Source organism: Podarcis muralis, chromosome 6 (genome assembly GCF_964188315.1).
Source record: "Podarcis muralis chromosome 6, rPodMur119.hap1.1, whole genome shotgun sequence".
Classification (NCBI taxonomy): domain Eukaryota; kingdom Metazoa; phylum Chordata; class Lepidosauria; order Squamata; family Lacertidae; genus Podarcis; species Podarcis muralis.
The window spans coordinates 87,617,062-87,644,943 of NC_135660.1; the positions used below are offsets into that span (position 1 = coordinate 87,617,062).

The 27,882-nt window shown below is 47.2% G+C and overlaps 1 protein-coding gene across 1 annotated transcript; it reads right to left on the reverse strand.

Annotated features, from left to right (window-relative positions):
- Positions 1-1,022: 1,022 nt before the first annotated feature.
- On the reverse strand, positions 1,023-26,187 carry SCD (stearoyl-CoA desaturase). The gene is made up of 6 exons (XM_028728958.2): positions 25,678-26,187; positions 18,802-19,078; positions 12,164-12,294; positions 10,585-10,790; positions 9,422-9,654; positions 1,023-6,077 (listed from the first exon to the last, which is right to left on the reverse strand). Exons 1-6 carry the CDS (start codon positions 25,702-25,704, stop codon positions 5,878-5,880), a joined length of 1,074 nt encoding a protein of 357 aa, XP_028584791.2. The 5' UTR covers positions 25,705-26,187; the 3' UTR covers positions 1,023-5,877.
- Between the last annotated feature and the right edge of the window lie 1,695 nt (positions 26,188-27,882).

Sequence of the window (27,882 nt, forward strand, 5' to 3'; positions counted from 1 at the left end):
TGTCCCCCGACCTCTTCTGAAGGCTGGGGGGGGGGGGGGACAAGGGCTTTTCTTCCCACCCCCAGCATTTTAAAAAAACCCGGGACAGCGGAGGACTTCTCTGCTGTCCGGGGCAATCTTAAAATGCTGGCGGGCGGCATTTTAAAATCGCCCGGGACAGCGGAGGACTTCTCCGCTGTCCGGGGCGATTTAAAAGCCCCTGGGAAGGCAGGCAGGGGGGACAAAGATTTTCGCCCCCCGCCCGCATTCAGAAGAGGTCCTGGACCTCTTCTGAAGGTGGGCGGGGGCGAAAGTCTTTGCTCCCCCCTGCCTGCCTTCCCGGGAGAGCGGAGAAAGGCAGCGCGTTTCTCCGCTGTCCCGGATGGCTTTTGAAGGTCCTTGACCTCTTCTGAAGGCGGGCGGGGGCGAAAGCCTTTGCTCCCCCCTGCCTGCCTTCCCGGGAGAGCGGAGAAAGGCAGCGCGCCCTTGCCGCTGCCCCCCGACTTGGCTGGAAGGCTGGCGGGGGGAGAAGCCTGCTCCTCCCCATCGCCAGCCCCGCAAACTCGGGGGACAGCGGGAGAGGCGCAGCGCGCCCTTGCCGCTGCCCCCCGACTTGGCTGGAAGGCTGGCGGGGGGAGAAGCCTGCTCCTCCCCATCGCCAGCCCTGCAAACTCGGGGGACAGCGGGAGAGGCGCAGCGCGCCATCCCGCTGTCTCCCGACATGGTTTGGAGGCTGGCGGAGGGCTTCCTCCTCCCCCAGCCCCGCAAGCTCCCAGAGCGATGCCAAAGCTGCGCGCAGCTTCGGCATGGCTCTGGGTCCCGTTCTGGGGGAGGGGGAAGCTCGGGCTTCCCCCGCCCCAGCCCCACGCCTGGCGGTGGGGGAATAATTTTTTTCCCCTTTATTCCCCCCCCCCCCCCGCCAATTTTTCCCGCGGCACACCAGGCAACGTCTCGCGGCACACTAGTGTGCCGCGGAACACCGGTTGGGAAACACTGTTCTAGAGAATGCATCCTAGATAAAATGTGCACCACACAAAAAAAGGAGAAGCAAAAAAAGGCTTTATTTTTAAGTGATCTAACTATTCCTTAACTTAACAGAAGATTAACCAAGTACATTAAAAAAAACAAAAACGCATCTGTGCCCACAATTCAACGCAGATGAATAATTAACATAAAAATAATTTAGCACAGGTGAAAATAAAATACTGCGAAGAGCTCTTGATACTTCCTATGTATGTTCAAGAAAAGCTTAAGGCACATCAAAATACTTGTCCGTTTACCCCCCCCCCCCGCCCCCGCAAAGTGTCTGGACCCAAATGGGAACTGTTTGGTTGCTTACGTTTTCATCCCACATCCCAACGTTTTGGATACGCTAGGCCCGTATCAAGTTTGCAATCTCAACACCTGAGTCGATAGCACTTGTTTCCTTCTGTGAGAGAACACACAGTTCTGATGGCCACAAGGGGAGCATCACTTAGGGAGGCTGTGCTGTGCAGGTGACCCTGCTAGGAGGATAATTTAGTTCTTAATTTATTACTGGCCCCAGTGTCTTCCAGGTACAAGTAGGAGCAAGGATAAGCCTTCAGAAATCGCACCGACCTAGCACTATGACTGAGGCCACCTAACGACTTGGGATGGCTGCTGTTGGTCATAGCCAAGCTCGTTGCGATGGCCGAACAATGGATTCAGGAATGTGAAACGGTGTGCAAACCAATACTGCTATATTCCAAACATCCTATGTCAGATACTGCTATATTCCAAACCATCCTATGGTATCTGAAGAAGTGTGCATGCACACGAAAGCTCATACCAAGAACTAACTTAGTTGGTCTTTAAGGTGCTACTGGAAGGAATTTTTTTTGTTGTTTATCCTATGTCAGAGTCAGTGAAAATTAGGGGCGAGGAAAGGGGAAACCCCAGTCTGTGAACTTCTCCTGAACTATTCTCACGAGAGTGATGGCTGCTTAGCCCAGCACTCAACAGGAACCTCAAGTTGCCACTAAGCGTATTTCTAGTCACCTGGCAAGCGTACCTGAACAAAGAATCAGGTTCTGCAGTTTTAGGTGTCTACCAGTATTAGAAACTCAGATATATAAGCTAGGGCCAAATGGCTCCCCTTAAACCAAAGTTACAGTTGCCAAAGCAGAATGTCTAGTTGCCATTTGGGGGCAAGACTGCTCTAAAGTCTTATTTTTCAAATGATGGACTGTGATTGATTCTCAGTTAAACATCTGGCTAGTTTAGATGACAACCTCGAGCCAGGTTAAGAACTTTGAGAACTTAAGGAAGAAAAGTCACTTGAGCCAGGGATGTTCCACAAATCTATCGGCCTGTTCCTACCTCTCTTTCTCAATGGTGACATGGACCATTCATAACGTAAGAATATTCTTCACAACTTTTGAGCAGGGCAGTGGGAAGACAAGCGACAACAATTAACTAGAACATTGTTCACTGCTCCTGCTCAGGCCACACAGAGAAAGCATTTTGGTTCCTGAAATTAGTTCCAATTGTGCCAGTAAAATGTAAGTGGCAAAATTCTACAGGGTGGGGTATTAGTGTGTGAAAACAGTCTAGATCAGCCTTTCTCAACCTGTGGGTCCCCAGATGTCGTTGAACTACAACTCCCATCACCCCTAGCTAACAAGGCCAGAGCTCAGGGATGATGGGAGTTGTAGTCCAACAACATCTGGGGATCCACAGGTTGAGAGCCACTGGTCTAGATCCAATGATCCTCAGGCACACACCTCCAGATGGTGGAGATATCAGGCACCCTCCTGACACCCAGGCATCTTCGCTTGGTCTCAAGTGGTCGATAGTCAGGTGCAAAATGAGCCTGGCTAATTTAGAACACTGGTGTGGACTTAATGTCAGGAATACACCAAAAATTCCACGTGTGAAGAGACAGACCCTAGGCGGTCCTCTACAAAACTCTGTTTCCCTCCACTCCTTTTGCATCTCATCTCCCCAGACACTCTTTAAGCCAAGGGAGGCAGGGAGGAAATTGAAGTAAAACCTGCTTGAAGAGAGTAAAGCCTGCTTGAAGTCATAGCCTCTCCACATACCAAACTGGTGAAGCGAAAGCAGAAAAAGTCCACAGCGGCTTTTCTTTTCAACACTTCCTTGTATTGCTCTCTTTAAAAATGATGAAGTGCCTCGGGTGGCAAAACTGGTCTTTAGATAACTATGGGTTGCTACACTCATAATTTCTCTTGAGGCCAAAAATATAAAAAATAAGAAATCACCCCTGGTGTCAAGCTGCTTTGGCAGGAACTTCCACTTCCTAATAAAAGGTTATTCATAAGAAGAGGACTGATGAATCAGGCAGACAACAGAGGTCAGCCAGATGTTCCTGGGAAGCTCAGAAACCGGAAGCCTTTCCTGGTGAACGACAAGGAGCAGGGGGGCCAAGAAGCTGTCATATTGATGGGAGTTTGAACATTTGGGTCATGGGGAAGGAGACAGGCATGTGCCCTGGTGCTACGGAGGAACAGAAAGGGGTTGGTTTGGGGGCCTTCACTGTGAAATCCTAACTGGAACAGGGAGAGATTCCTGCATTGCAGGCAGTCGGATGCTATGATTCTAAACAAGTCCCACAGAGTCCAGCCACGCTTACGCCCAAGTCAGCAGGTGTACGATTGCAGCCTTTAATCTCAGGAACCGGATTTTGCAATATAGCAGAGAAAAGAACGTCCTCTCCCTAGATCAGGGCCTGCTTTAGCTGTCCTGTCTGCAATGTGCTTTTCTGTTGAGCTGGATTTATCTTTTTGCTGAGCCTGAGTGCTAACTGATGAGTAATTCAAATGTAAATCAGCTGACAGCTGGGCAGTGCAGAACAATTCAGAGGACAGCTGCTGCAAACTCTGGCATGGAGGGGATTAGTCAAGATCCTATACACATCCAATCTGAGTAAGCAGAGCTACCGGTAGCTAGCTAGGCAGTGGGTCGTTGTTCCCTTCCTGGAGAGGAGAATTGGAAACAACTTGCACTACAACTCTGCGTGGAGTCAGAATCAGCTTCTCTCTTACCCTTTCTGCTGATATTTTATATGAATTATCAATAGGTTGCATCTGAGCTAACGTTTCACGTTACTCGAAACACAATACATCCCCATTAAGGTGGCTAGATGATAGGAAGGGAAATTTCACTGCAGTGAAACTTCTTGGCATGGCAGAAAGAGCTGCACTAAAGAGGAAAACTAATGCAACACATAAATTAGGGTTGCTTTCTGGGGAAAGTTGTTGAGCTGCTGGGGGGGCAAGTTTCCAAAACCTGGACATTTTGTCATTTTCACAAAATTCCCCCCAAACACTAATTCTGTCCTTGGAATTCCAGACATATGCCAAACCTACATAGATTCAAAAATTAAACCAACAGCGTCTGCCAAAATATCCTCTCCTTAGTGCAGAATGGTTACAGGAGATGTGCTCTTCTTGGCCATGTGACACTCATCACTGCAAATGCCCCCTCCTCTCACCAGTAGCAGATAATCAAATCAAGTGTGTGAATGCTGTAGTCTTTGTCACCCTGTTAGAAATCTGTGTATAATGGATGTGCAAACACCTCCCTCCTTTGAAAGCAGCTTTCCTATGGATTGCAAAAGTGGCCTCTCTCGCTCTCTTCTTTCACAAGCTCTCCTGCAAAGAACCTGTGTAGAAAGCAGTGGCATAGCAGGGGTGGGTGGGCCACGGGGCGGTTGCAAAATTGTTAGGGCGTGCAAAATTTTGACACCTAATGCTGCCCTGGTGTCTCAAGAACAGTATAAAGCTCCCTGAACAGGGACTATACTTCTTTCTTGGCCCTTTGATTTCAGCCCTTACTTGATCCTTCCAGGGATCAGTGTGTGGACACCAGCTGCCGTATTTTGCAGAATGAAAACAATCTGTTTTTACCTACACCAACAAACACACTGTCCTGCGTCCAAATTGAAATATACTCTTCCAGCACACACACACACAAAAACCAACTTGGGTCTATGACACACCTTTGGTTCAAACCCTTCCAGTACCTCCAATTTCCTCTTTCCTGTCGGGAAGTGTTGCTTTGGTGCACTCGTTTCCACCCTCAAAACATGCCCATTTCCCCACTCGGAACCCGTTCACAGCCAAATCTGTTCCAGAGCCATCCAGCAACCAGCTCCTTGTGTAGTTTTCCTACATAAGAATCTCATAATCCTGCACAGGTTTCTAAAGTAGCGCCCAGGCTCAGGAAAAGAGCAGTTCCATGACACTAGAACATGGGCAGAGGTAGAAGAATCACTCAGCTCCAGTTAAGAAAACCAACCCCTAATTCTGGGACTAACCAGCAGGCTTCTTTGCAACCCTTACAAAACACATTCTCCTTTCGCTTTCCATCCCTGCCCTCTAACCTCTGCAATAGCAAACCCACTCTTTCTACTTTCTCCAGATTTCAGAACCCCTGGCCCAAGGGGTTAGACTCAGGTTTCTCTACAAGAACAAGAGATAGGACAAATCTCCCTCCACTCATCAAAGAACCAGCCTCAAGAACCAGGGAGAGGGACAGCTGACCCAAACACACATAATTGCAAACGGAGTCCCTACATTGGTGAAACTCCGTTGGCTCAGTCCCTCCAATCAGTTGCAGGGAAGTTTGTTGGGTGTTCTACCAGCTTTTAATGAAAGCAAGCGAGAGAACACAGGAAAAACAAAAGGAGAGAGAGAGAGAGAGAGAGAGAGAGAGAGAGAGAGAGAGAGGTGTCCCCTGTAAAAGTTACAGGTCTTGAATACATCATTTCAAAACATAGTACTGGAATGGGTTAGAGTCATCGCCTTGAGAATCCTGAAAGCATTGCTTTGTAATTAGTAAGCAGAACATTAAACATATGCCCAGGTTATTTGAAAGAGAAGGAAGGGAGGAAAGGAGACGGAGGAGAGCAGACCTTCAGCCAGTTTTGTGGCTACCATCACCAGTCCGAATTTTCCGGGCCATGATGGTCTCCTTTGACACTCGCTTGCAGTCCGTGGCCAAGCCCAGGTAACACATAAGATCAATGAAAGCTGTTGTGATGTTCCAGTTCAAGCCAAATTCACTGGTCGAGTAATCATAGGGGAAAGTATGGTGGTAGTTGTGGAAACCTTCGCCTGGGGAGAGAGAGAGAAAGGAGGAGAAATCATAAGCGCCCAAGTAGTGTCTTTATTTGGGAACTACGTTCTGGAAAGCAGTCGACTCCAGTGAGTAAATTTTAAGTTTCTTTAGTTTGCTTGATGAGTAAAAACAACGTCCTTTATGACTGAGTGTGAGTATGTATTCAAGAAATGTTTGCTGCAGGAAGCCTTTAACTGTTAACTTACTGCTGGAGCTACCATTTGAACTACCATTTCCACTGCCACATTTGAACAACCATTTCCACTGCCACTGCCACACTATTTTGATATTAAGCCTAGATTAGCTTCTTGGTGAATGATCCTGGAAAAGGATCCAGAATTGGAGGCACCCCATGCATATTTTTTTCTAGAAAAAAAGAGATACCAGAGCTCCCTTGTTCTTTTATAATGGCGCCCACCTGAGAGTTCCGGAAAGTTCTGGCGGGAAAAAATCCACAGAGGCCCCATTATAAGCAACTAATGAAGTAACTTCTGCTCTCTGGCACCGAAAGAATCAGAAGGAAAGGTTGGGTCACATCACCCTTCTGAGGAATCATGGGACAGCCATCGCACACAAGAAGGGAGAAACCAGTGGGAGGGGAATGTCGTCAGTGTACGTGGAACAGCAAAAGGCAGGCTAGGTGGCCTGAGAATAATTGCAACTTAAAACCAACACAGGGGAGGCAAGGGGATTAAGGATAATAATCTGTGGGGCTTGTTGCATAATCACTGGAACTGCAATAATAAGCTCCCATTGAATGTGCAAAGGAACAATTCGTATGTGGCAAGGAGATAATTACCGCAGACATCTTCAGAGAGACCAAACTATGTCAAGTGGGAAATGGCAACGATAAAACTCTCTAGGGATGCTGATGGAGACTGAATGAAGGAGAATGTCCTCTTCAGAGTAACTGGTCCCCAGTGTACCACACCAATGGCAGACCCTCCAAGTGTCCCTATTTTCCAGGGACAGTCCCAGGTTTACAGGAGCAGTCCTGGTTTCTGGTTTGATCCCGGAATGTCCCGCTTTTCCTTAGGACATCTCTATTTTCACCAGAGAAATGTTGGAAGGTATGCAACGGCCTCAAATCAACCCACCAAACTGCAGCAAAGTGTTCTGCAGTTTCCTTCCTTAGAAACGTAAGGCAGAGAAATGACAGGTGGTTTGGCCCATCTCACTGTGGCGAGGCGTTAAGGCTATTTCCAAGGAGTGAACAAGCAGATACGTATAGGGTGATCTACCTACAGTATGTTGTACCACTGGGAACAACTGACCATTTTGCTCCTGAATGTTCAGCGATTAGCACCTCCTACGAAACTTCTGAAGCACAAAATATTGGATCAGTGCATAAGACTGGAGCATTAATTCAAACCCTTTTCGTGACCCTCACACCAGATAGGAATAATGCCATTCCAAGTCTAGGAACTTGCCGGAAGCAATATCAATTTATTTCAGGGGCCTTCTAAACTTGCAAGAATTGGATGTTCAGATCAAATTCTGGCATAAGGCAGAATTCCTGTTCATGATGTCTAAATCCACAGAAATCTACTGTGGATCTACTGTCTGATCCACGTTTCAGATTCCTAAAATCGCTTTTCTGCTCCTGTACTAACGTCAATAATCCAGTGTGCAGGAGTAGAAATGCATTCCAACTCTGTGGCCTCAAAAACCGTTAACCTTTCTCCACAACACTTACCCAAAACTGCAATATTTGCTTTCAGAACAATGCCTCCCAGCTAAATAAAGCAGCATGCAAAACAGGATGACAAACAAACATTTTTTGTGGCAGATAAAAATGGTCAGTACAATTTTATATACATTTTTTCCCCTCTTCACAATTTGGATTTGTGTGTGTGTGTGTGTGTGTGTGTGTGTGTATGCCAGCTACACAGAGTAGGAGAACGTTTTCCTCTAGCCTACCTCTATAAAGTTCCTGTTGGCACTGTATTATTAAAATGGTGTTCTGCCATGCTTAAATACTAATAATGGTATCTATTATAAAGGTAAAGGTACCCCTGCCCGTACGGGCCAGTCTTGACAGACTCTAGGGTTGTGCGCCCATCTCACTCAAGAGCCCGGGGGCCAGCGCTGTCCAGAGACACTTCCGGGTCACGTGGCCAGTGTGACATCGCTGCTCTAGCGAGCCAGAGCTGCACACGGAAACGCCATTTACCTTCCCGCTTGTAAGCGGTCCCTATTTATCTACTTGCACCTGGGAGTGCTTTCGAACTGCTAGGTTGGCAGGCGCTGGGACCGAACAACGGGAGCGCACCCCGCCGCGGGGATTCGAACTGCCAACCTTTCGATCGGCAAGCCCTAGGCGCTGAGGCTTTTACCCACAGCGCCACCCGCGTCCCTGGTATCTATTATGGTCTGTAACAAAAGCTGAATCTGGATGACCGTGCACTGCTTTTCACTTAGGCTTCAAAGTCAATGTGAAACAGGTCTCGCCTCAGTTAAAAGGTAGAGGAGAGGCTGGGATCAGAAATTAAACTGAGGTTCACAGAATCCCATCTCAAAGGAGAAGTGAGTTTTAGAGGCGCTGAAATTCTTCTCCATCTTGGGATTAAAACCTGAGCCAGGAAGAATTCTTTGCTTCTGTGCCTGACTTCCAACATGCCTTCTCACCGCTGTCAGGATGACTAAGGTGTTCAGATAAAGGGGAGAAGGATGTTCAGGGGAGGAGATTGCTGCAACAAGGACACCCAGGACAGTGGAGTGGGGAGAGAAAAAACTCTCTCCTAGATTGAAACCGACAAATGGCCAAGGAGTCGGTATTTGTGATATGGGCATATACATTCAGCAAAAAATCTTAGAAGGTGGCTGAAGTTGGACAGCTTCTCCTGGGCTCGGAAAATTAAATGTGCACGCACACAGCAAATAACTCTGCTTATTTTCAAGCCTGCCAGACTTCATTTCACCATCAACTTTCTGAAGTTAGAAGCAGTGCTCCAGTCCATCCCCTCTGCTGGTAGCATGCTGGAATGAAGGTCTTATGCAGCCCTTGAGAAATATAATTTCCCCATGAGAACCTCTCTAGAGATGGCCTCTTTGAAAAGGTGGTAGAGACGCCTGGATGCTCTCCCCAGAAGCTATGGCTACCTGTGTGAAAGTCAATGGCAACAGGATGACTTCTCATGAACGAGGAAAGTGAAACAGGATGTGGGCACAGCGGGGAAACCAGGGATGGAAAGCAGGCGAAACTTCCTGCAGATCCGAACATGGGTCAAAAAGAAGGCAAAATAACCTTGCTAACCAAAATACACACCAACTGTGGTGGGAGCAAGGCGACAACAGACCCTCCCTTCCCCCAAACCCCAACATCTTCCCCTTTACATACCTAGGGCTCCAAGTACGACAAAGTGGTTCTCTCTGGGGTTGATGTTCTTATCATACGGCCGGTTGCCATACATGTGTGCCGCACTGTTCACCAGCCAGGTGGCGTTGAGGATTAAGGCATAGCGGAGGATGGCAGCCATGAAGAAGCTGGTGTGATACGTCTCCCCCCAGAAGTACCAAGGCACGACAGTAGGGAAAATGAAGCACATGATCACCACAGAGGTTTTATAATGCCTGGGAAGAAAGATACATGCATTGAAGTCAACATATTTTGAGCTCTTTGTAGGGGATCACGTTAGAATGCCAACGTTTGAAAAAGCTCCATTTCGAGTAAAGGTAAAGGGACCCCTGACCATTAGGTCCAGTCGTGACTGACTCTGGGGTTGCGGCGCTCATCTCGCTTTATTGGCCGAGGGAGCCGGCGTACAGCTTCCGGGTCATGTGGCCAGCATGACTAAGCCGCTTCTGGCAAACCAGAGCAGCGCACAGAAACGCCGTATACCTTCCCGCCGGAGCGGTACCTATTTATCTACTTGCACTTTGACGTGCTTTCGAACTGCTAGGTGGGCAGGAGCAGGGACCGAGCAATGGGAGCTCACCCCGTTGCGGGGATTCAAACCGCCGACCTTCTGATCGGCAAGTCCTAGGCTCTGTGGTTTAACCCACAATGCCATCCACGTCCCATTTCAAGTAGGCCCTTGCATTTTCCTGCAAGATTTCACTCTGCACTAAATATTTCCAATTCACGATCAGATTTTTAGCTCGAACCCCCAAGGTGTCAATGGTTCAAACTACAGTGGTACTTTGGTTCTCAAACGTAATCCGTTCGGGGAGTCCATTCGACTCGCAAAACGGTTCAAAAACCAAGGCGCGGCTTCCGATGGGCTGCACTCAATCATAAGCCGCGTCAGACATTCGGCTTCTGAAAAACGTTTGCAAACCACTCACTTCTGGGTTTGCGGCATTCAGGAGCCGATTTTTCGGGAGCCAAGCCGTTCGAGTACCAAGGTACCACTGTACTGTAAAGGTCGGAAATTTGGAATCTACAGTTCTTCCACTATGAATGCTTATCTGATTTTCAGTTTATGTAAACAAACAAACAAACAAATCCATTTCCTATCTTCTGGAAAAAGAAAGCAACATCAATGGGAGCCCTTTGCTCACCTCCTTTGGAACATCACAACTTTGTCAGCCTTCAGGTCGGAGAGATCCAGTTTCTTTCCCTTCTCTTTGACATCAGGGTGCTTGCGTACCAGCAGCCAGCCGATATGAGAAAAGAAAAAGCCTCGCTTTGCGTTGTGGGGATCAGCATCCGTTTCAGAGTATTTGTGGTGGACACGGTGATCTCTGGCCCACTCGTAAATGTCGTTCTGGATGAAACACAAAGGCAAACACATTAGTCGTGGTTCGAGCAGGACAACAGTCCTCCGCTTCCACAGCAATACTTTAAGGAACATGGAAGATAAAAAAACTACAGTGGTGCCCCGCAAGACGAATGCCTCGCAAGACGAAAAACCCGCTAGACGAAAGGGTTTTCCGTTTTTGAGTTGCTTCGCAAGACGAATTTTCGTCTTGCGAGTCTTGCAATTTTTTTCGCTCCCCTCTTTTTTCTAAGCCGCTAATAGCCTTTTAGCCGCTAAGCCGCTAAGCCTTTAATAGCCGCTAAACCGCTAATAGCGCTAATCCGCTAATTGGGTTGCTTCACAAGACGAAAAAACCGCTAGACAAAGAGACTCGCGGAACGGATTATTTTCGTCTTGCGAGGCACCACTGTACTTCCTTAACTCATTCACCCTGAATGCAATGCTCTAAGAAGCCAGTGTGGTGTAGTGGTTGAGAGCGATAGACTCGTAATCTGGGGAACCGGGTTCGCGTCTCCGCTCCTCCACATGCAGCTGCTGGGTGACCTTGGGCTAGTCACACTTCTCTGAAGTCTCTCAGCCCCGCTCACCTCAAAGAGTGTTTGTTGTGGGGGAGGAAGGGAAAGGAGAATGTTTTGGAACATTTTTCGGAAGCCAAACTGATGCGGCTGTTGGCTATTGGTGCCTGCAGCAATCAGAAGCTGCCCCTTGGTTTTCGAACATTTCGGAAGTCAAATGGACTTCCAAAACAGACTAAGTTTGGCCCTTTTGTTTTTGCTCTTTATTTTGCATTTCTCTTTTTGAGGCTTTTTTGGTTAATTTGTTTTTGTGACTGTGTGGAAGCCAGTTCAGCTACTGATTGATCGATTGCATGACTGCGGAAATGGATAGAAGCCCCCCATCCAAACAATGACCATCATCAGTGCAGGTAAGAAAAAAAAACTTCTAATTTTTATCCTCTACAATACTGTCTTATTCATTTTGCAGTACAGTACATTGATTATTGCTTTCATGTTATGGGTCAATGGTCTCGTTAGATAGTAAAATTCATGTTAAATTGCTGTTTTAGGGGTTGTTTTTAAAAGTCTGGAACGGATTAATCCATTTTGCATTACTTTCTATGGGAAAGTGCGCCTTGGTTTTAGAACACTTTGGTTTTGGAACGGACTTCCAAAACAGATTAAGTTTGAGAACCAAGGTACCGCTGTACAGAAAAAGGGAAATAAAAGTTACTGGGGGAAAGAGAGGGGGGTGAGATACCAATTTTTTTGTACGGAACTCCAAGTTAGCCAAACTGCAGGAGGCATGTAGCCTTGTCTGCCCTCTCCCCATGTATCCATGATTCTGGAATCTGGCCATGTTAATCATCTCATAATTCTTACCTGGAAAGCCATGGAGTTGATGATCGCCAAGAATATTCGGAGAGGCAGACTGGCTTTGTAGGAACGGTGGCTCCAAAGGCGATGTGCTCCGGCTGTGATTCCCAGCCCACTCAAGACGAAGAGAACAAATACTGCGAACAAGAAAAGCAAGGGAGAGAGTGAATTTTGAGTCTCTTGGGCGCGGGAATTTAATCCTAATTGCTTACAATTTTTGTTTAATCTGCAAGAAAGAAGGGCCTTTTTGTTGGCTAGGTTCAATTCTAACCTCCTTTGGGGTAGGTTTGCGAGTTTGGCAGAAGGAGATAGGATCTGTCCATGCGATGCCCACCTGGTGGAAACTCTAGCTCACACGGCCCTTAAATGTATGATGATCTCCGCCAACAATTTCTAGACCATCTATGTATTCCAACATGGAAACCAGAGACGGAGGTTATGTGCTTCTTATTGCAGGGGAGAGACCAGGAGCTCACCAAGACAGTAGCTAAGTTCCTCTATTTGGTTTTTTGTCACTGACGTATGCTAGAGGGACGGGGTGGCGCTGTGGGTTAAACCACAGAGCCTAGGACTTGCTGATCAGAAGGTTGGCGGCTCGAATCCCCGCGACGGGTGAGCTCCCGTTGCTTGGTCCCTGCTCCTGCCAACCTAGCAGTTCGAAAGCACGTCAAAGTGCAAGTAGATAAATAGGTACCACTCCAGCGGGAAGGTAAACAGCGTTTCCGTGCGCTGCTCTGGTTCGCCAGAAGCGGCTTAGTCATGCTGGCCACATGACCCGGAAGCTGTACGCCGGCTCCCTCGACCAGTAAAGTGAGATGAGCACCGCAACCCCAGAGTCGGCCACGACTGGACCTAATGGTCAGGTGTCCCTTTACCTTATGCTACGGGATCCTGCCCTTGCTGGAAACCCACAGAGATGAGGCGGATCACTCGCCTCTTCTGCCCCTTGGTGGGTGACTGCGCCGCTGGGGTGGCGACGAGATCGCACTGGCCTATCTATTCTGAATGTATTCTGAATTTTCTTATGTGGTGCCAATAAAGGTTACTTGATTTGACTTGAGAGAGTGAATTGGAAGAAGCCTACTTCAGCGTTATCCCACTGCAACTCACAAACATAAGCATTGCTAAAACAAACAAACCAGTAATAAGGACTGGAGGAAATTCAAGGACTATTTGAATAAATATTGTAATATAAAAAAATTAGAAATGACTTGAAAGAAACAAATAGGCCTAGGATTAAATTAAGTTATAACTAAATAAATGGGCTTTAGAATGTTAATAAAAGTGAATAAGATGGACTATAATTGGAAATTGTTTTAGTTTAATAATGATATTGGAAAGCTGTTACTTTTAATTACAAGGAAACTCAGAAGGGAGGGATTTGAGGAAGTCAACCAAGATGTTTAAAAGGTTGGATTTGTGAAGAATTAAGTTTGTTGTTATTGTTTATCTATTGTTTCCCCCTTTTTCTCTCTCTTTCTTCTTTTTTCTTTTTCTTTTTCTGTTTTTGCATATCATTTTGCTTTGTGGTTTGTGTTATCACTGTGGAAAATCTAATAATTTTTTTTTAAAAAAAAAACAACAACAATAATAATACTCATTTGAAGGAAGAACCTGGAGTTCAATTTGTTAGGGAAACAGAAGGCAAAGAATTGCCATTCAGACAGGTTTCACCCAACACTGCAAATCTGTGTCTGATCTTTTAGGGTATATCAAGAGACCCACTTCACAAACGTCTGATTTCTTAATTGTTATTATTTTTTGGCATGCGGTATTTGTTGCATGAGATCCAGGCAGCTTTGGGCCGGAGATGTCACATATTTCCAGAACTAAATTATATCTTATTGATAGGGCAAATGCAATTATTTCCCAGCTAGCAAGGCTTTTCATTTGGCGTGTGAGTCATGGACCCCTCCTCAACAATACTTGTAATATCCCGGTGGGTTAATTGCACAACTCCTGCATGCATCACAAGTGCAGAGTTTATTAAAAGGAGGCAATAGCAGAAGTTCTAAAAAGATACGGAGAGTCATTAAATGTTTATGGGCAGGTCTAGTGCTGCAAGCCTTGTGGAAGGAGCAACCAAGCCACAGATTAACCACAAAGCCAGTGCACTACACATAGATAAGTCAAGAACAACAGATTGTAAACTCTGCTGAGCCAACGAATAGTTTCTCTGTTACTAGATCAGCTCTCCTGCTTCTTTAGCTGCTCACGCGGAAAACAAAATTACCTTTTTTTTTTAATGTAAATTAAAATGTATAGCCCACCTTTCTAGGAAAAACACACACTGGACATCTTTAAACTGAACAACTTCTTAAAACAACATAAACGGGAAATGGAAAGGGAGAACCAAACAACCAGAAAGGGCAGAAACAGAAGAGCAAAAAGCCAAACTGAGAAAAATGACCTTTTCAAATACCTGCTGAAATAATACAGCTTTTGGTGCTTCCTTAAAAGCTGGCAACTAGTGGTTGGGGGTGGGGAGAGAAGCCATAATTTGGCTGGCAGTGCCAATCCTGATATGGGAATCAATAGAAGACTGCAGTTCAGTTTCTGTAAGCAGAAGACGCTCAGAAACCTGATCGCTCTGCTGGCAAAACCTGATCTTGCGCTGCGCATAGGAGTAGACAGCATGCATAGCTGTCGCAAGGGACTGTTATTGTGCTCAAGTCACTTTGGGCAGAAACAGCCTTACTGCATCTAGTGCTGAAAATTCCCCTGCTTCCTAGAACCCCAGGTGTTAACCCTGCTCTGAATCAAATCACTAATTACAGACCCTCCAAGTGTCCCTATTCTCCAGGGACAGTCCTGGATTTTCAGAAGCTGTCGCTGTTCGTGACTTGATCCTGGAATGTCCTGCTTTTCCTTAGGACACCCCTATTTTCGTTGGAGAATTGTTGGGAGGGTATGGTACGATCTCCCTATTTTCACTGGAGAAATGTTGGAGGGTATAGAGTTATGTGACCCCCGGGCCAAGGAGATAAGTAACAACCTTTAGAAGACACCTGAAGGCACAGGGAAGTTTTTTAATGTTCAATGTTTTATTATGTTTTTATATGTGTTGGAAGATGCCCAGAATGACTGGGACAACCCAGTCACATGGGAGGGTATAAATAATAAAATTAGCAGTAGTATTATTATGGACTGGTAAAGGTAAAGGGACCCCTGACCATTAAGTCGGGTCACGGACGACACTGGGGTTGCGAGGGAGCTGGCGTTTGTCCGCAGACAGCTTCCAGGTCATGTGGCCAGCATGACTAAGCTGCTTCTGGCGAACCAGAGCAGTGCACGGAAATGCCGTTTACCTTCCCGCTGGAGCGGTACCTACTTATCTACTTGCACTTTGACATGCTTTCGTACTGCTAGGTTGGCAGGAGCTGGGACAGAGCAAAGGGAGCTCACTCCGTTGCGGGGATTCGAACAGCCGACCTTCCGATCGGCAAACCCAAGAGGCTCAGTGGTTTTGCGCCACCCGCATCCCTTATTATGGAATAGGATGTCCCTATTTTCATCAGAGAAATGTTGGAGGGTATGTGAGAGGGAAAGTCACCTCCCACTGTTTGTAGTAATGATATCGCTGCTAGTCTCCTAAATTGGCTGCTTGAAACGATGGCCTTGAGTTGATGCTGAAGGATTGTTAACACAGTCAACCTAGAGGGATCAATTGTGAGGACAGACCGTATAACTAGCACATCTGAAACCCAGAAGGCAGTGCTGTTCTCGAAGCACAATGGCTTCTCAGGGGAAATGACCAAAACATTGTCTTTAAAATTGGGCTCCTTGTTCAGAACAAAGGGCCTTTGTGGGGACTCAGCTGATGCCGAATATTTCGGCTTCTATTGTGAAAAATCTGAGTCAGCTGGACCCAAATAAACAACAAGAAACAAAAACAGAACATTTATCCCTTGTTCCTTGTTTCCAGGCCTTTCATTTTGGGCACTTTAAGTTCTAAATATGTAACTTGGGGTTGCCTCCCTCTTTTTAAAGAGGGCAGCCCCACAGGTTCACCTGATTAGAAAGTGCAAATTGCCCCATTACAGCCCAGTTCCAAACACCCTGGTTGATGGCTTCATACAGAGCAGTTTGCATATCAACTGTGGGTACACTCAGCTCTTGTAATCTGTTATCATTATTGCTGCTGGCGGCGTCAAATCACATTCTAAACATGGCAGTATAAAAAAAGATCTCCATAGCTTTGTCTATAAAGATCTACATGTACTACAATAAAAAAGAGAAGATAATAAGCAGGGACCGGTTATTATGTACTGGTTATTATATGTACTAATCAATGCCCGGGAGCCAGTCCATTCTGCAGTATGTGAACAGTGAGGATCAGAGAGTAAAGAGGATAAAGGTCCTCCAGTTACCACAAATCAGACATTCATATCTTTCAGAACTCAGGCAATTCAAAGTGGGGTGGCATTTTGTGGTTCATCGGCTGTTCTTTGCAGTGATGCAGCAAGGCGGATATTGGGACGAGGGCAAACAGGCTGAGGCCTGGAAGAGGCTATCTTGCCAGTTTCAGAATGTCAAGATGAAAGACAGGGTTTTCATCCACCCAATCTGCAACTCCATCTCACCCAGAATACATTTCCCATCTTTTCCATCTGAGATAGGAAGCAGACCAGTGGTCATTCTCACTCATCCATTGAGAAAACCTTCAGGGTCATAAACAGGGTTCTCTTCCCCCAATCCTACTTCAAGATGCCAGGCATTGATCTTGGGAATTTTTGTATGTCGCATTCCTACAAGGAGCGCATATTTCAGAAGGAGAGAACGTTGAAAACAGCAGCGTTCTCAAATGGAGGGCATGGACGTTTCCCAGAAGGAAGATAAACAAAAGCTGGAATGTTAAGAGACACACCCCATAAATATTAGCTTCTCTGAAACTGCCCTTTGAAAGCATGCAACTTTGAGGTGGAGATGCACCCTTGGCTGGAATTGGCTACGTCTCCCTGCAAAGTCTAAACAAAGCAGCCTCTCTGCTAAAGCTTTCTAAAGAGCAGAGTTTCAAAGGTGATAAAAAGAAGAAACCCCAATGTTCACATTGTAGGGAGGAGAGCATTTATTTTGCTTCCTATGCTGTTTATTCACAAGTCACCCAAGAAGTGGCCATTTTAGAGGCGTATGTGTGTGATAGCTGTCAACTTTTCCCTTTTCTTGTGAGGAATCCTATTCAGAATAAGGGAATTTCCCTTTAAAAAGGGGGAAACGTTGACAGCTGTGGGGTGTGTGTGTGTGTGTGTGTGTGTGTGTGTGAGAGAGAGAGAGAGAGAGAGAGAGAGAGAGAGAGAGAGAGCCTTCTGTGGCCTGCACAGTGGCTGGTCTAATGCCCTCAAGTGGTAGCAAATTGCTATTTTGTGCAAATTTATGGAGGCAAACCACTCGAAAAGGCTTTGTTTGCCCCACTGCTTTCGACAAGCATGGCGAAACGTTTGTTGTTCTAGTTGAAAATAGGATGTTGAAGAGTATTTCACATTTCTTTTTAAGGGGATGACATGGATGTCAGGATTTGAGTACAGTGGTACCTCAGGTTACAAGCACCTCAGGTTACAAACACTTCAGGTTACAGATTCTGTTAACCCAGAAGTAGTACCTCGGGTTAAGAACTTCACCTCAGGATGAGAACAGAAATCGCGTGGCGGCAGCAGCAGGAGGCCCCATGAGTTAAAGTGGTACCTCAGGTTAAGAACGGTTTCAGGTTAAGAACGGACCTCCGGAACAAATTAAGTTCATAACCAGAGGTACCACTGTACCGGTTTTTGTTTATATCTTCAGTCCACTATTTTGTCTATTTAATTAGGAACATATGCGCAGCACATGGTCTCTTAGGACAGTTTAGCTGTGCACATGTTCAGTGGAGGGACGGAATCAAAAACAAAACTGTTTGTAATTCTACTGAGAAGGAACAGCCTTCCTGAAAGATATCAAACAGACCTGCTTTCATGCTGTAGGTTGTATCCAACTAAGACTTCTGAGTTGTATCCTCAGAAGTCACTCATCAACAAGATTAACTTTTGCATGTGACATCTTAACACTTTAAAATTTCAAACTGCCTTGGATGTCTTGGCAGACATATAAATGCAATAAGTAAACTTAACAAATAGGGTTCAGCGGGAGCACCAGATTGGCTCTGCTGGTGTGTTTGCACCGCACTGACTCCCCAATGCTTCTCCCTGTCAGTATGCAATAGTGACTCATCTGCCATGACCCTAACGTAGTACCTCTGGTGAGCTGCCCCCAAGAGGGTTAACCAGCCCAGGTGTAAAGGGACTTTAAAAAAAAATGCCTTTGCACACAAAAAACAGCTTACTAAATATTTTTTTTTAGAAGGAAAGGATGTGTATCTTAATGGCTATGAGGGTATTGGCACTCCAGGTGGGCCTTCCAGCTGCCTTGAGGAGGGAACTTAAGTGTGTGCTACAATATGCTTTTGAACTAATTAAAAAAACACCACAATTCTTCCCAGTGGAGCCTGTTCCTGTGTTCACAGGTGGTAATTAATTCTCCTCGAGGCCCTCTGAGAGCAAGGCTGAACACGGCAACGATGAGAGGCAGATCCCATCGCGCAGGAGGTCAGAAAACAGAGCAAAACAAGCAGGCAATTCCTTCAGAGGGAAATCAACACGTTCTTTGCTTACCCCACACCAAGGTGGCAAACTTCGCTGTAGGGGTGAGCCAGATAGCTGCGTACAGTGCACTTAAATGGAGGAGAGACATGAGAATTATGTTCCTCCAGACGTATCTCTTCTGCGGCTTGGGGCCTTCTTTCTCACGATAGGTCTCGTCGAAAACGTCATCCGTCATCTCTCTGTGAGGTCCGATGTCATCCTGGGCGGAGTGGACCTTCTCCATGCTAGCTGCCCCATTCTGGGCCATGCGAGCGAAGGCAGTGGTGGTGGAGAAATCTGAGGGAATCTGGCACAAGAGGCAGAGAAAGGGAAACGGAAACCAAAGTCACAAAGAGAAGAATTGGAACCAAAGCTCTTGTTATCTTAGGCAAATCCACAGGCGGCTAAATGGCTCCTGGGCCCTCAGGCACATTCAGGCAGAGATGGGCCATGTTGAGAAGCCACTGCTAATTCTGGTTGCTTGTAATTATCATCATTTAAACAAGCTGGCTAGAAACCAAGGTATCGTGGCACACGGCCACTTCTTTTCTACACATAAGCAAGATGGCAACCTTCATTTAGTGCGGCAGTTCTTTCAGACTAGTGACTGCCATCATACAAGGAAACAGGTCAGCGGTAGCTATTCCCAATCAACCCATTTTGACCTTATGCAACTGTCCCAATAAAGCATCAGGTGATCAATGATATAACCCTCCCTCTCATAAACAACACAAAGCATTTATCTAAATTCCAGATCTTAATTCTTCCTAATTGCTGGCACTTCGATCGAAAGGACACCACATAGATTACTTCAGAAGTGACTCGCACCGTCACACCATCAGAAGGTTTCAAGGAAGGAGACATGACCTGATGAGAGGATCGGTGGAGAACAGAGGAGATCAGGAGACAGGCTCCAGCCAGGCGCAGCTGGCAGCAGGGAAGTCATTCTCCAAAGCTGCCTCCTCCTCCGGACTGGCAAATAGCACTGAGATCCCGCCCACATGAGAAAATCACAATGCAAGCGGGAGCAGGCACTAACATGGTGCAAAAAGCTACTCTTGAGACCTCTTGAGCAAAAAATACGGTATTAAGCCTCTTCTCACAGTAATGGGTACCAGACCAGGAGCAGTGGCATGAAGCATTTGCCGTATCCCCAGAGGTGCCAGAGTTTACCACGAATTTTCCCCTTATTCTCTTAGGATGGCAACAGTGCCCACCAGAGAGGTGCCGGAGCTGAGCTCCGGTGAGCTCTGGCTAGGGGAAAAAAGCCCCGTATATAACAAAGGGTGAGGACAGTAACAGTTTCTCATCTTGATTTTCATTCCTGTACAGTAAAGGTTCGCTATCTATGCTAGCATTTGATTGACGTTGCAGTGAGAATGAGTTGAGAAATAAGACTTATCTGATATTGATTGATATCAATCATATTGATATAGGAATGTATCAGATAAAATGTAAAGAAATATACAATAATAAGAGTGCATTCATTTGTAAAAAAGGAATATACAACAGGATAGACAGGAAGTCTTGTGTGTTGGTATTTATATGATTTGGGGGGTGTTTTTGTTTTTTCTCTTTGTTCTTTCTTTTTTTGTTGTTTCATTTTCTTTCTAGGTACCGTATTTTTTGCTCTATAAGACTCACTTTTTCCCTCCTAAAAAGTAAGGGGAAATGTTTGTGCGCCTTATGGAACGAATGCAGGCTGCGCAGCTATCCCAGAAGCCAGAACAGCAAGAGGGATTGCTGCTTTCACTGAGCATCGATCCCTCTGGCTATTCTGGCTTCTGAGATTCAGAATATATTTTTTCTTGTTTTCCTCCTCCAAAAACTAGGTGCGTCTTGTGGTCTGGTGCGTCTTATAGAGCGAAAAATACGGTATATAAAATTTGTATATAGTTTTTGTATACATGTTGGAAATTATACTATAGTAAGTCCTGTAATGTAATATGACAACGTTTACCGTTGCATAAATAAAATGCAAATTCAAAAAATAAATAAATGATTTTCATTCCTGGGATGTCTTGAGTTTCCTGATAGGTCATATTCAAAGAAACTCTGTACTAGATTTCCCCTCTTGATTTCCCCTTCTTTTCCTAACCATGTTTGTTCCTCTTCTAAAGCCTTCACAGCAACCAGAGAAGGGATGGTCAGTGTGGTGCCTTCTGCACGTTTTGAACTCCAAATCCCATCAGCCCCAGCAATGGATGATGGGAGCTGTAGTTCAATAACATATCGTGCCCCCTTATGATGACTTTAGCTGGAAGTCACCGTACGGTAGAAAGAAAATGGGCATGTTAAATTAGTCCAGTCAGCATCTGCATTAGATTTGAATTGTTTTTGTATATTAAATTATTGTTTGTTTGTCTATACAGTATATTGAAATCTTCGGCACAGAAGGAAATAACAGTCATCAGTGGGGAAATGAAATGATCCGTTTGTTTGCTTTATAAATCATTCACTGGAGAGAAAACCAGAGCACTTTGCAGCATTAATATATGAAGCCGTACAATAAAGGCCACGTCAAGAAAGTTGTGGGAAAATGTATTCATAATTGCCTGCATAAGTATGATAGAAAAGAAAAAGTTTTCAGCTGGCATTTGAAAGGTGAGGCGATATGCAACATGCATAAAAAGGTAAAGGAAAAACAAAATTTAAAAGAAGCAAGGCCACACACACAGAGAGAGAACCCGAGGAAAAGATAAATAAGGAGCTGAAATAAAATTGTAAAGATAATTATGTCATGCAAATAATTTAATGTCTTCTGTTTGAGGTTTTTATTGCTAACAGCTTCGAGACAGGAAGCGATTCGTAAATGGAAACAAATCAGCCTGGCTTTCTTTAGACTACTCCAGAACAGCTCCACAGAGGTTCCTGTATAGTCTTTTGAGCTGGCTGTAATTATGTCTATTGCCTCTGACCGGTAGGGAGAGACAGAACAATGAAGGCATCAAAGGGGCTGGGACTGGCAGGAGGGCCCCTCCCCCCCCCCTAAAATCTCTCCACCTCATCACCTCAGCCCAGAACCACAATGACTAATGTGCTCTCCTCACCCTCACCCCACAGCCACCTCCGCCAATCAAAGCAGCTTACACAGACTGTACCAAAATTACACACGAGGAGGACCCAGGAAGGTTGGCTCCTCCTGCTCCTCCTCAGTCCCTGGTTCCAAAAAAATAATAATAAGCCTGCAGTTAATTGCAGTGGCAGGTAAACGAACTGCTTGCCTCTAGCAACCAGGTTTTCTTGCTAGGGATAGAGACCGAGGGAACCATTTTGCAGGAGGCTGCAAAAACCCATATAGGTGCTGGGAGGAGTCTCCCCACGGCTTCTGGCTTCTAAACCTGGCCTGGTGAGAGTGATAGCATCAGGACTGGTCCTGTCATCATGCTTTAATCCCAAAGTTAGGCACGGTTCGGCTCATCCATTTCAGTGAAGCTGCAGGGTGATGAACGCTGTAATCCTGACACCCACTTCCCTGGGAGCAAGCTCCACTGAACCCACTAAGCTTACTTCTGAGAAGAGAGGCGTGGGATGGTGCCCTTACGCAGCCTGGAAGCTACCCTGCTAAGGCAGGGCCGTAAGCTCCTTTGAGGGATTTCCCTTTTCTTTTTTCTAAATATATCCAGAGGATTGGAATATATGCACGGTTATATAAATAGGTATGCATTCTTTATTGAAAAATAAAAAGGACAAAATTACAAGCGCACAGGAGAAACAAGAAATAGTACCCATGTGGAAAACGAAACAGGACAACAACAAAAATATATTGTGTACATTGCAAAAAAGGGGGGAATTATTATTGTAGTTAATCAGACCTTAATATGGTGTTTTTTCTTTTTACAATTAAGCGGCATGCAAATTTTGTGAAATGAATGACATACCGTAAAATAAATACAGTGGTACCTCAGATTACAAACACCTCAGGTTACAAACACTTTGGGTTACAAACTCCGCTAACCCGGAAGTAGTACCTCGGGTTAAGACCTTTGCCCCAGGATGAGAACGGAAATTGTGGTGCAAGGCCCAATTAGCGAAAGCGCGCCTCAGGTTAAGAACGGTTTCGGGTTAAGTACAGACCTCCAGAATGAATTAAGTGCATAACCTGAGGTACCACTGTAATATGTTTCTGGTCAGAATCCAGAAATTCTGGTGTCACAGAATCACAGAATTCTGGTGTGATCCATGAAAGGCTTGGGACATAGAAATCTGACACAGCATTGCAGTAGCCAGGCATTAAGATCTTTGAGATGGGCTCTTTTTATCATCGTGACTTTGGAAACCATTCGGTGACACAGGAGAAGGCCTTCCCTGTGGTGGCACCCCAAATGTGGAATAACCCTCTAATCTGAGTTATGTTTGGCACTCACTTTAGCTCAGTTACAGCATCAGTTTAAGATGTGGCTATTCTGCCAGGCTATTCACCACAAGCTGTTAACTCTGCAGCGCAACAGTTAGCAAATTAGACGCTCTGCGTTTCACAGCGGCTATTATTGTTTTATCTGTTCTCGTTTCACTAACTGAATGATTGCTTCAGTTGCAGCCTCCTTGCTTTGTGTGGGTGGCTCGTGTAATTTGGAGCCTTCAAAAAATCAGGGCTCAAGCTTGCCCAAGTAGACAGGCTTCCCTGTCACGCCTTCAGAGAGATGCAGGAGAAGCAGGGATGATGTAACAAAGGGGGAGGTGATGGAACAAGGAGTGACAGAAATGTGATGGAAGGGGTAGTGTCATGATGATGATGATGATGATGATGATGATGTTATTTATACACTGCCCATCTGGCTGGGTTTCCCCAGCCACTCTGGGCAGCTTCCAGCACATATAAAAACATAATAAATGTCAAACAGGAATGCCAAAGAAAGCTCATTGGGGAAGATCTACCCTTCCATTCCGTCTGAGAGTCCAAAGGCTCCCACCTTTTTCTACAAACCAATTAACATTGCTATAGTATCAATGCGATGGTCAGTTGCAAGGGACACAATTTATAGCCAAAGTCAAACACTTCTTAAGTCCCATTCATTCTAATGGAGAATTTAAAAAGATCTAGGCTGCAATCCTGTGTAATGCACACATGGAAGGAAGGAAGGAAACCCCACTGAAGAATGTGAATCAACATCGTTTGATACAGAGAGTCACTGAGATGGTAACTAGGCCTGCAGTCCTAACTACGTCTACAGAGAAGTCAGTACTGTACTGTGCTGTAATTGCTTTAGGGGGTGTGAGATTGCAGTCTAATTTGTTAGGATTGGGGCAACCAGTGTTTTGGAAACAGCTTTGAGCCTCTGGGACACGACGGGCTATTTCAAGCAAGAGAACTGAATAAGGAGCATTACTGCATTGAATATGAAATGAACACTGGAGTCGAGAGTTCTTTTATAAGATGGTCCTGGAGAATACAGAACGACTAACACGTTGCCTTTTAACAAACCAGTTTGCATGGAGGAAAATTTAAAAAATAAGCAGCTTTTTGTGTTTCATAGAACTTTTGGTCAAATGTACAATATTTCTATTAGCAGCAACATTTATTAACAATATTGCCTGAGGGCATGTGAGACCACCACCTAAGGAGGTTTGGCTCCTGGATATTTGAAAGCCAGGGAACCAGATGTGCACTGTAGCAAGTTATGAGTAACATAAAAGATTGGCCACTCCTGCAAGAACACGCTAGTATTACCACTTTCTTTCCCTGGCCTTGAGACAACACAGATGCTTAGCTTGTGTAGATCTGTGGCACCTATGCAGTCCCCCCCCCCCCCCCGCCCATCCGCCAAAGGCTGCCTGCCGTTTTTGACTGGACAGGTATTGTCAGCGGCTTTTGAGAATGACCTGGATGCTCTCTCAAGCATGCTAAAGGCAACTTGGCAGCCGAAACCGCATTCCTAAAGGCCAGGTGGCCTCCCGGGAGTAACCTGCTCATTCTATAATCTTGCTAAAAGCCCTGGCAAGGATACCCTTTTCGCCGAAAGCTCTTCTGCCAAAGAGAAACTAACGTGCAGGTTTCAATCCGGGGGCGCGTTGCAAAGGAGCTTGCTCGCAAGTAAATGCAAATTGAGACTGCAGCCTGTCATACTCGGAGCTGCAGCTGGGCTGCCAGGACCGCAGTGAGGCATCGGGTGAAAAAGAAGATCCAACCAGTGGCGCAGTCGTGGCTTGGAGAGACTGGGTTCTCTCCCTCTAACGCAGCGCATACGTGTTTACTCCCATGCAAACCCCACCGCCTTTAACAGGCTTTGCTCCCAGGAAAAGGCAAAGAAGGCTGCAGTCGCCAGCTTTCCCCACTGTCTCCATCACAAAGCCGCTGCCAATGGCCCGGCTAGTGACGCCCCCCTGCCTCGCTCCGCGGCGCGCATCGCCAGCGATTGCGCAGCGCCTCCGCCCCCTTGCGCACAGAAGCCGTTGCAAAAACCAGGTCGGGCTGTGGAAGGCCTGGCTGCAGGGCAAGACCTCGGCGCGGGGCTTGCATTATTCACACGAGAGGGACGACTTACCCTCTGGTTTAAGGAGGTGCGCGCAGGGGGAAAGACCGGAATAGGTTGGGGGGGGGGGGGTTTAATGGATGTTTTTGCAGGGCCTTTCGACGCGGCCATCAAAGAAGGATAATAACACTAAAGGAAAGGGATGCTGCTCTGGGATGCTGGAGGGGAAGGGAGAAGCAGGCAGGCAGGCAGGAAGGATGCTGATCCTCGGCTCTTGCCCAGGAAACGATGCGGACCGGGCTTCCCAAGCCATGGGGTCGGATGCAGAAGGAGCTCTCCACGCACCCCCATCCCGCGGGACAGGCAGCAACGACCTACCAAGGGGGACGGATGAGTCGTCAGCCGCTCTGGGTTGCCTTGGGCAAGAGAAAGCGACTCACCATTTTAAAAAAATAAAATAAAAATTATTAAGGAGGAGGAAGCGGCGCCTTACCTCCCCGTGGGCTAGTTGGGCAGGCATCGGAAGAGGGCTTTGTGCTGCTTTTCCTCCGGCGCGATGCTCTCTCGGCGATGCTCTTCCCCGGCTCCGCTGGTGCGCAGCTGCCTCCAAGTCCCCACGCTCCTCTGGCTGCTGTGCGCGCTGGTGCGCAGCTATTTAAGTTGCCCGAGCCCTGAACGCGAGTAACCCCCCAGGAGGTGCCCGGTCTCTCTCTCTCTCTCTGGCCCTTTGTTTGCACGGCGACGATGTCCAGCGGCGCACCACGGGGCGATCAGGGTCCGTCCACTCTGCGCAACTCCGCCGAAAAGGATGCCTTGACGGTCCGGTGGCGCTGCTTAAGTGGAGCGCAGCTGGGCGCAGAGGCGAGCAGGAGGCTGGTACCTTGGCACTTGGAGAGAGCCTCCCATTGGTCGCCGGCACTTTGGTGCCACCTCGCTGCGCGCTCCGCATTGGCTGCCCGCAATCTGCTGTTGGACGGCCCCGTTGGCCGCGGAGGGACTCCGTTGCATGCATGGCCCTCGCATGGCCAGCCGGGTGCGCAGCCGGCGCGTCAGCCGGGACTTTCCCCTTAGCAGCTGATGCGCTGCCGGGGAGAGGGAGAGGTTAGGAGGGAAAGGGGGCGTGCGCGCGCGCGCCCGAGAGGCTTACGCCGCTCCCGGAACCGGGAAGGCAATGACCGACAGTGACCTCCGCCGGCAAAGTGGGTCACGAGGTCCTCCCTTCTGTGGGGCGGTGCAGACCCCGAGCCCGCTCCCCACGGGTTTGGAGCTTACCGGCGCAGCCCAGCGAGGCGTTGGCAAGCAGGCGCCGGGGTCCGCAGCCCTTGGCGCGTTGGGAGTGCCCTGCCCAGGCGTGCCAACTTGAATATAATATGGGTTGGGAGGCAGGCAAGCCCTGTCCCGCATCAATCACAAGACGTGGTGCGCACCATTTGAATATCCATCGGGGGTCATGTTGGGGGGCAGGCTTTTGTTGGAGCGGGGAGAATCTCAGATTTGTCTTGATTGGGGGGGGGCAACTGCCCCCATAACGCCCCCCCCCGTGTAGCCAGGGGGCAGAGCCTCAGTTACTTAAGTATTTTTATTTTATTGCCTACACCCATGGTCAGGAGAGCCAACTTGAATAAAATATTGGAGAACCAGGTAAGCCCCTCCACACATAATCAGTCACATGACACAGCACACACACACCGTTTGAATGGCAGTGCCCATATTGCAGCCCCCCCCCCCATATTTTATGGCGGGGGAGGGACATTGTCCGCTAGGAGTTAGGCTGGCAGTATGTTCTAAAAATGGGAATCGCCAAGAAACGTCCAAAAATCTTAACACACTCCTGTATGGGCTCTGAAATGCAGCCAGTGACATGGTTTTGCATGGGCAGAAGGATGCAATTCCTGTGGTTGCCACACACTGAAGCTGAGCAATTGGTCCAAAGGGGCCTCTATGTGTCCCTCGCCGTAGCCTTTCCTTGCTGCTATTATGGAGGGGAATTTAGAAACACGCAGACTTTTCACCCAGCCCTATTTCTGAAGCCACTTCTCTCTTTTGCAGCCCCACCTCGAACCCCTCATTTTACCCTCCAAGACCATGCCTCCCCCCTCCTTTGGGGCAAGCCCCCTTGTACACAGACCACCTCCACGGAGGCTGCTGTGGGTCTTCCTCCACCCAAACATTGCAGTGACTCTGCATGCTGTTTGTTCCAAGGGGACAGCTGGGCGGTGAGGCCCACAGAGCAGGAGGGGTGGGCAGGGGAGGCAGAATCAGTAAGTACAGAGGGGACCCCCGAGGCTGAAAGGACACTGGAACCAGAGCCATGACCTAGTGCGCCAGTTGCGCCACACCAAACAGCCCCATCACAGCCAGCAGCCTCGGAACACGAACCAGAACCAGAACCCCTGACCAAGAAACACCCCAGGCCGCATATGTAGGCAGCTGGCGTACCTTGAGGACTACAAATGAATGCAACCTCCCGGGCAGGACTGGAACTTAGAGGGAAGGGGTATTATGTACTGAGCTGAATCCTAGTTCAATAGGATCCAGAATGCAGCAGTCTGATTGGTCCGCAGGAGCCACCCAATCCAGCTCCAGGTGGAAGTGAATCAGCGACCTGATTGGCCTGCAGGAGCAGCCAATCAGGCGCCTGGAGGAAGTGAATCCACAACCTGATGGGCCTACAGGAGCAGCCCGGAATTAGCCAATC

Bases quoted from the DNA above. Each gene is read 5' to 3' on its own strand.
- SCD (XM_028728958.2), bottom strand. From the start codon at position 25,704: ATGCCTGCCCAACTAGCCCACGGGGAG. The intron at 10,791-12,163 runs GTAAGAATTATG...TGTTTCATCCAG, and splicing joins TCAACTCCATGGCTTTCCAG to AACGACATTTACGAGTGGGC. The intron at 9,655-10,584 runs GTGAGCAAAGGG...CTTTCTTCCCAG, and splicing joins GTTGTGATGTTCCAAAGGAG to GCATTATAAAACCTCTGTGG.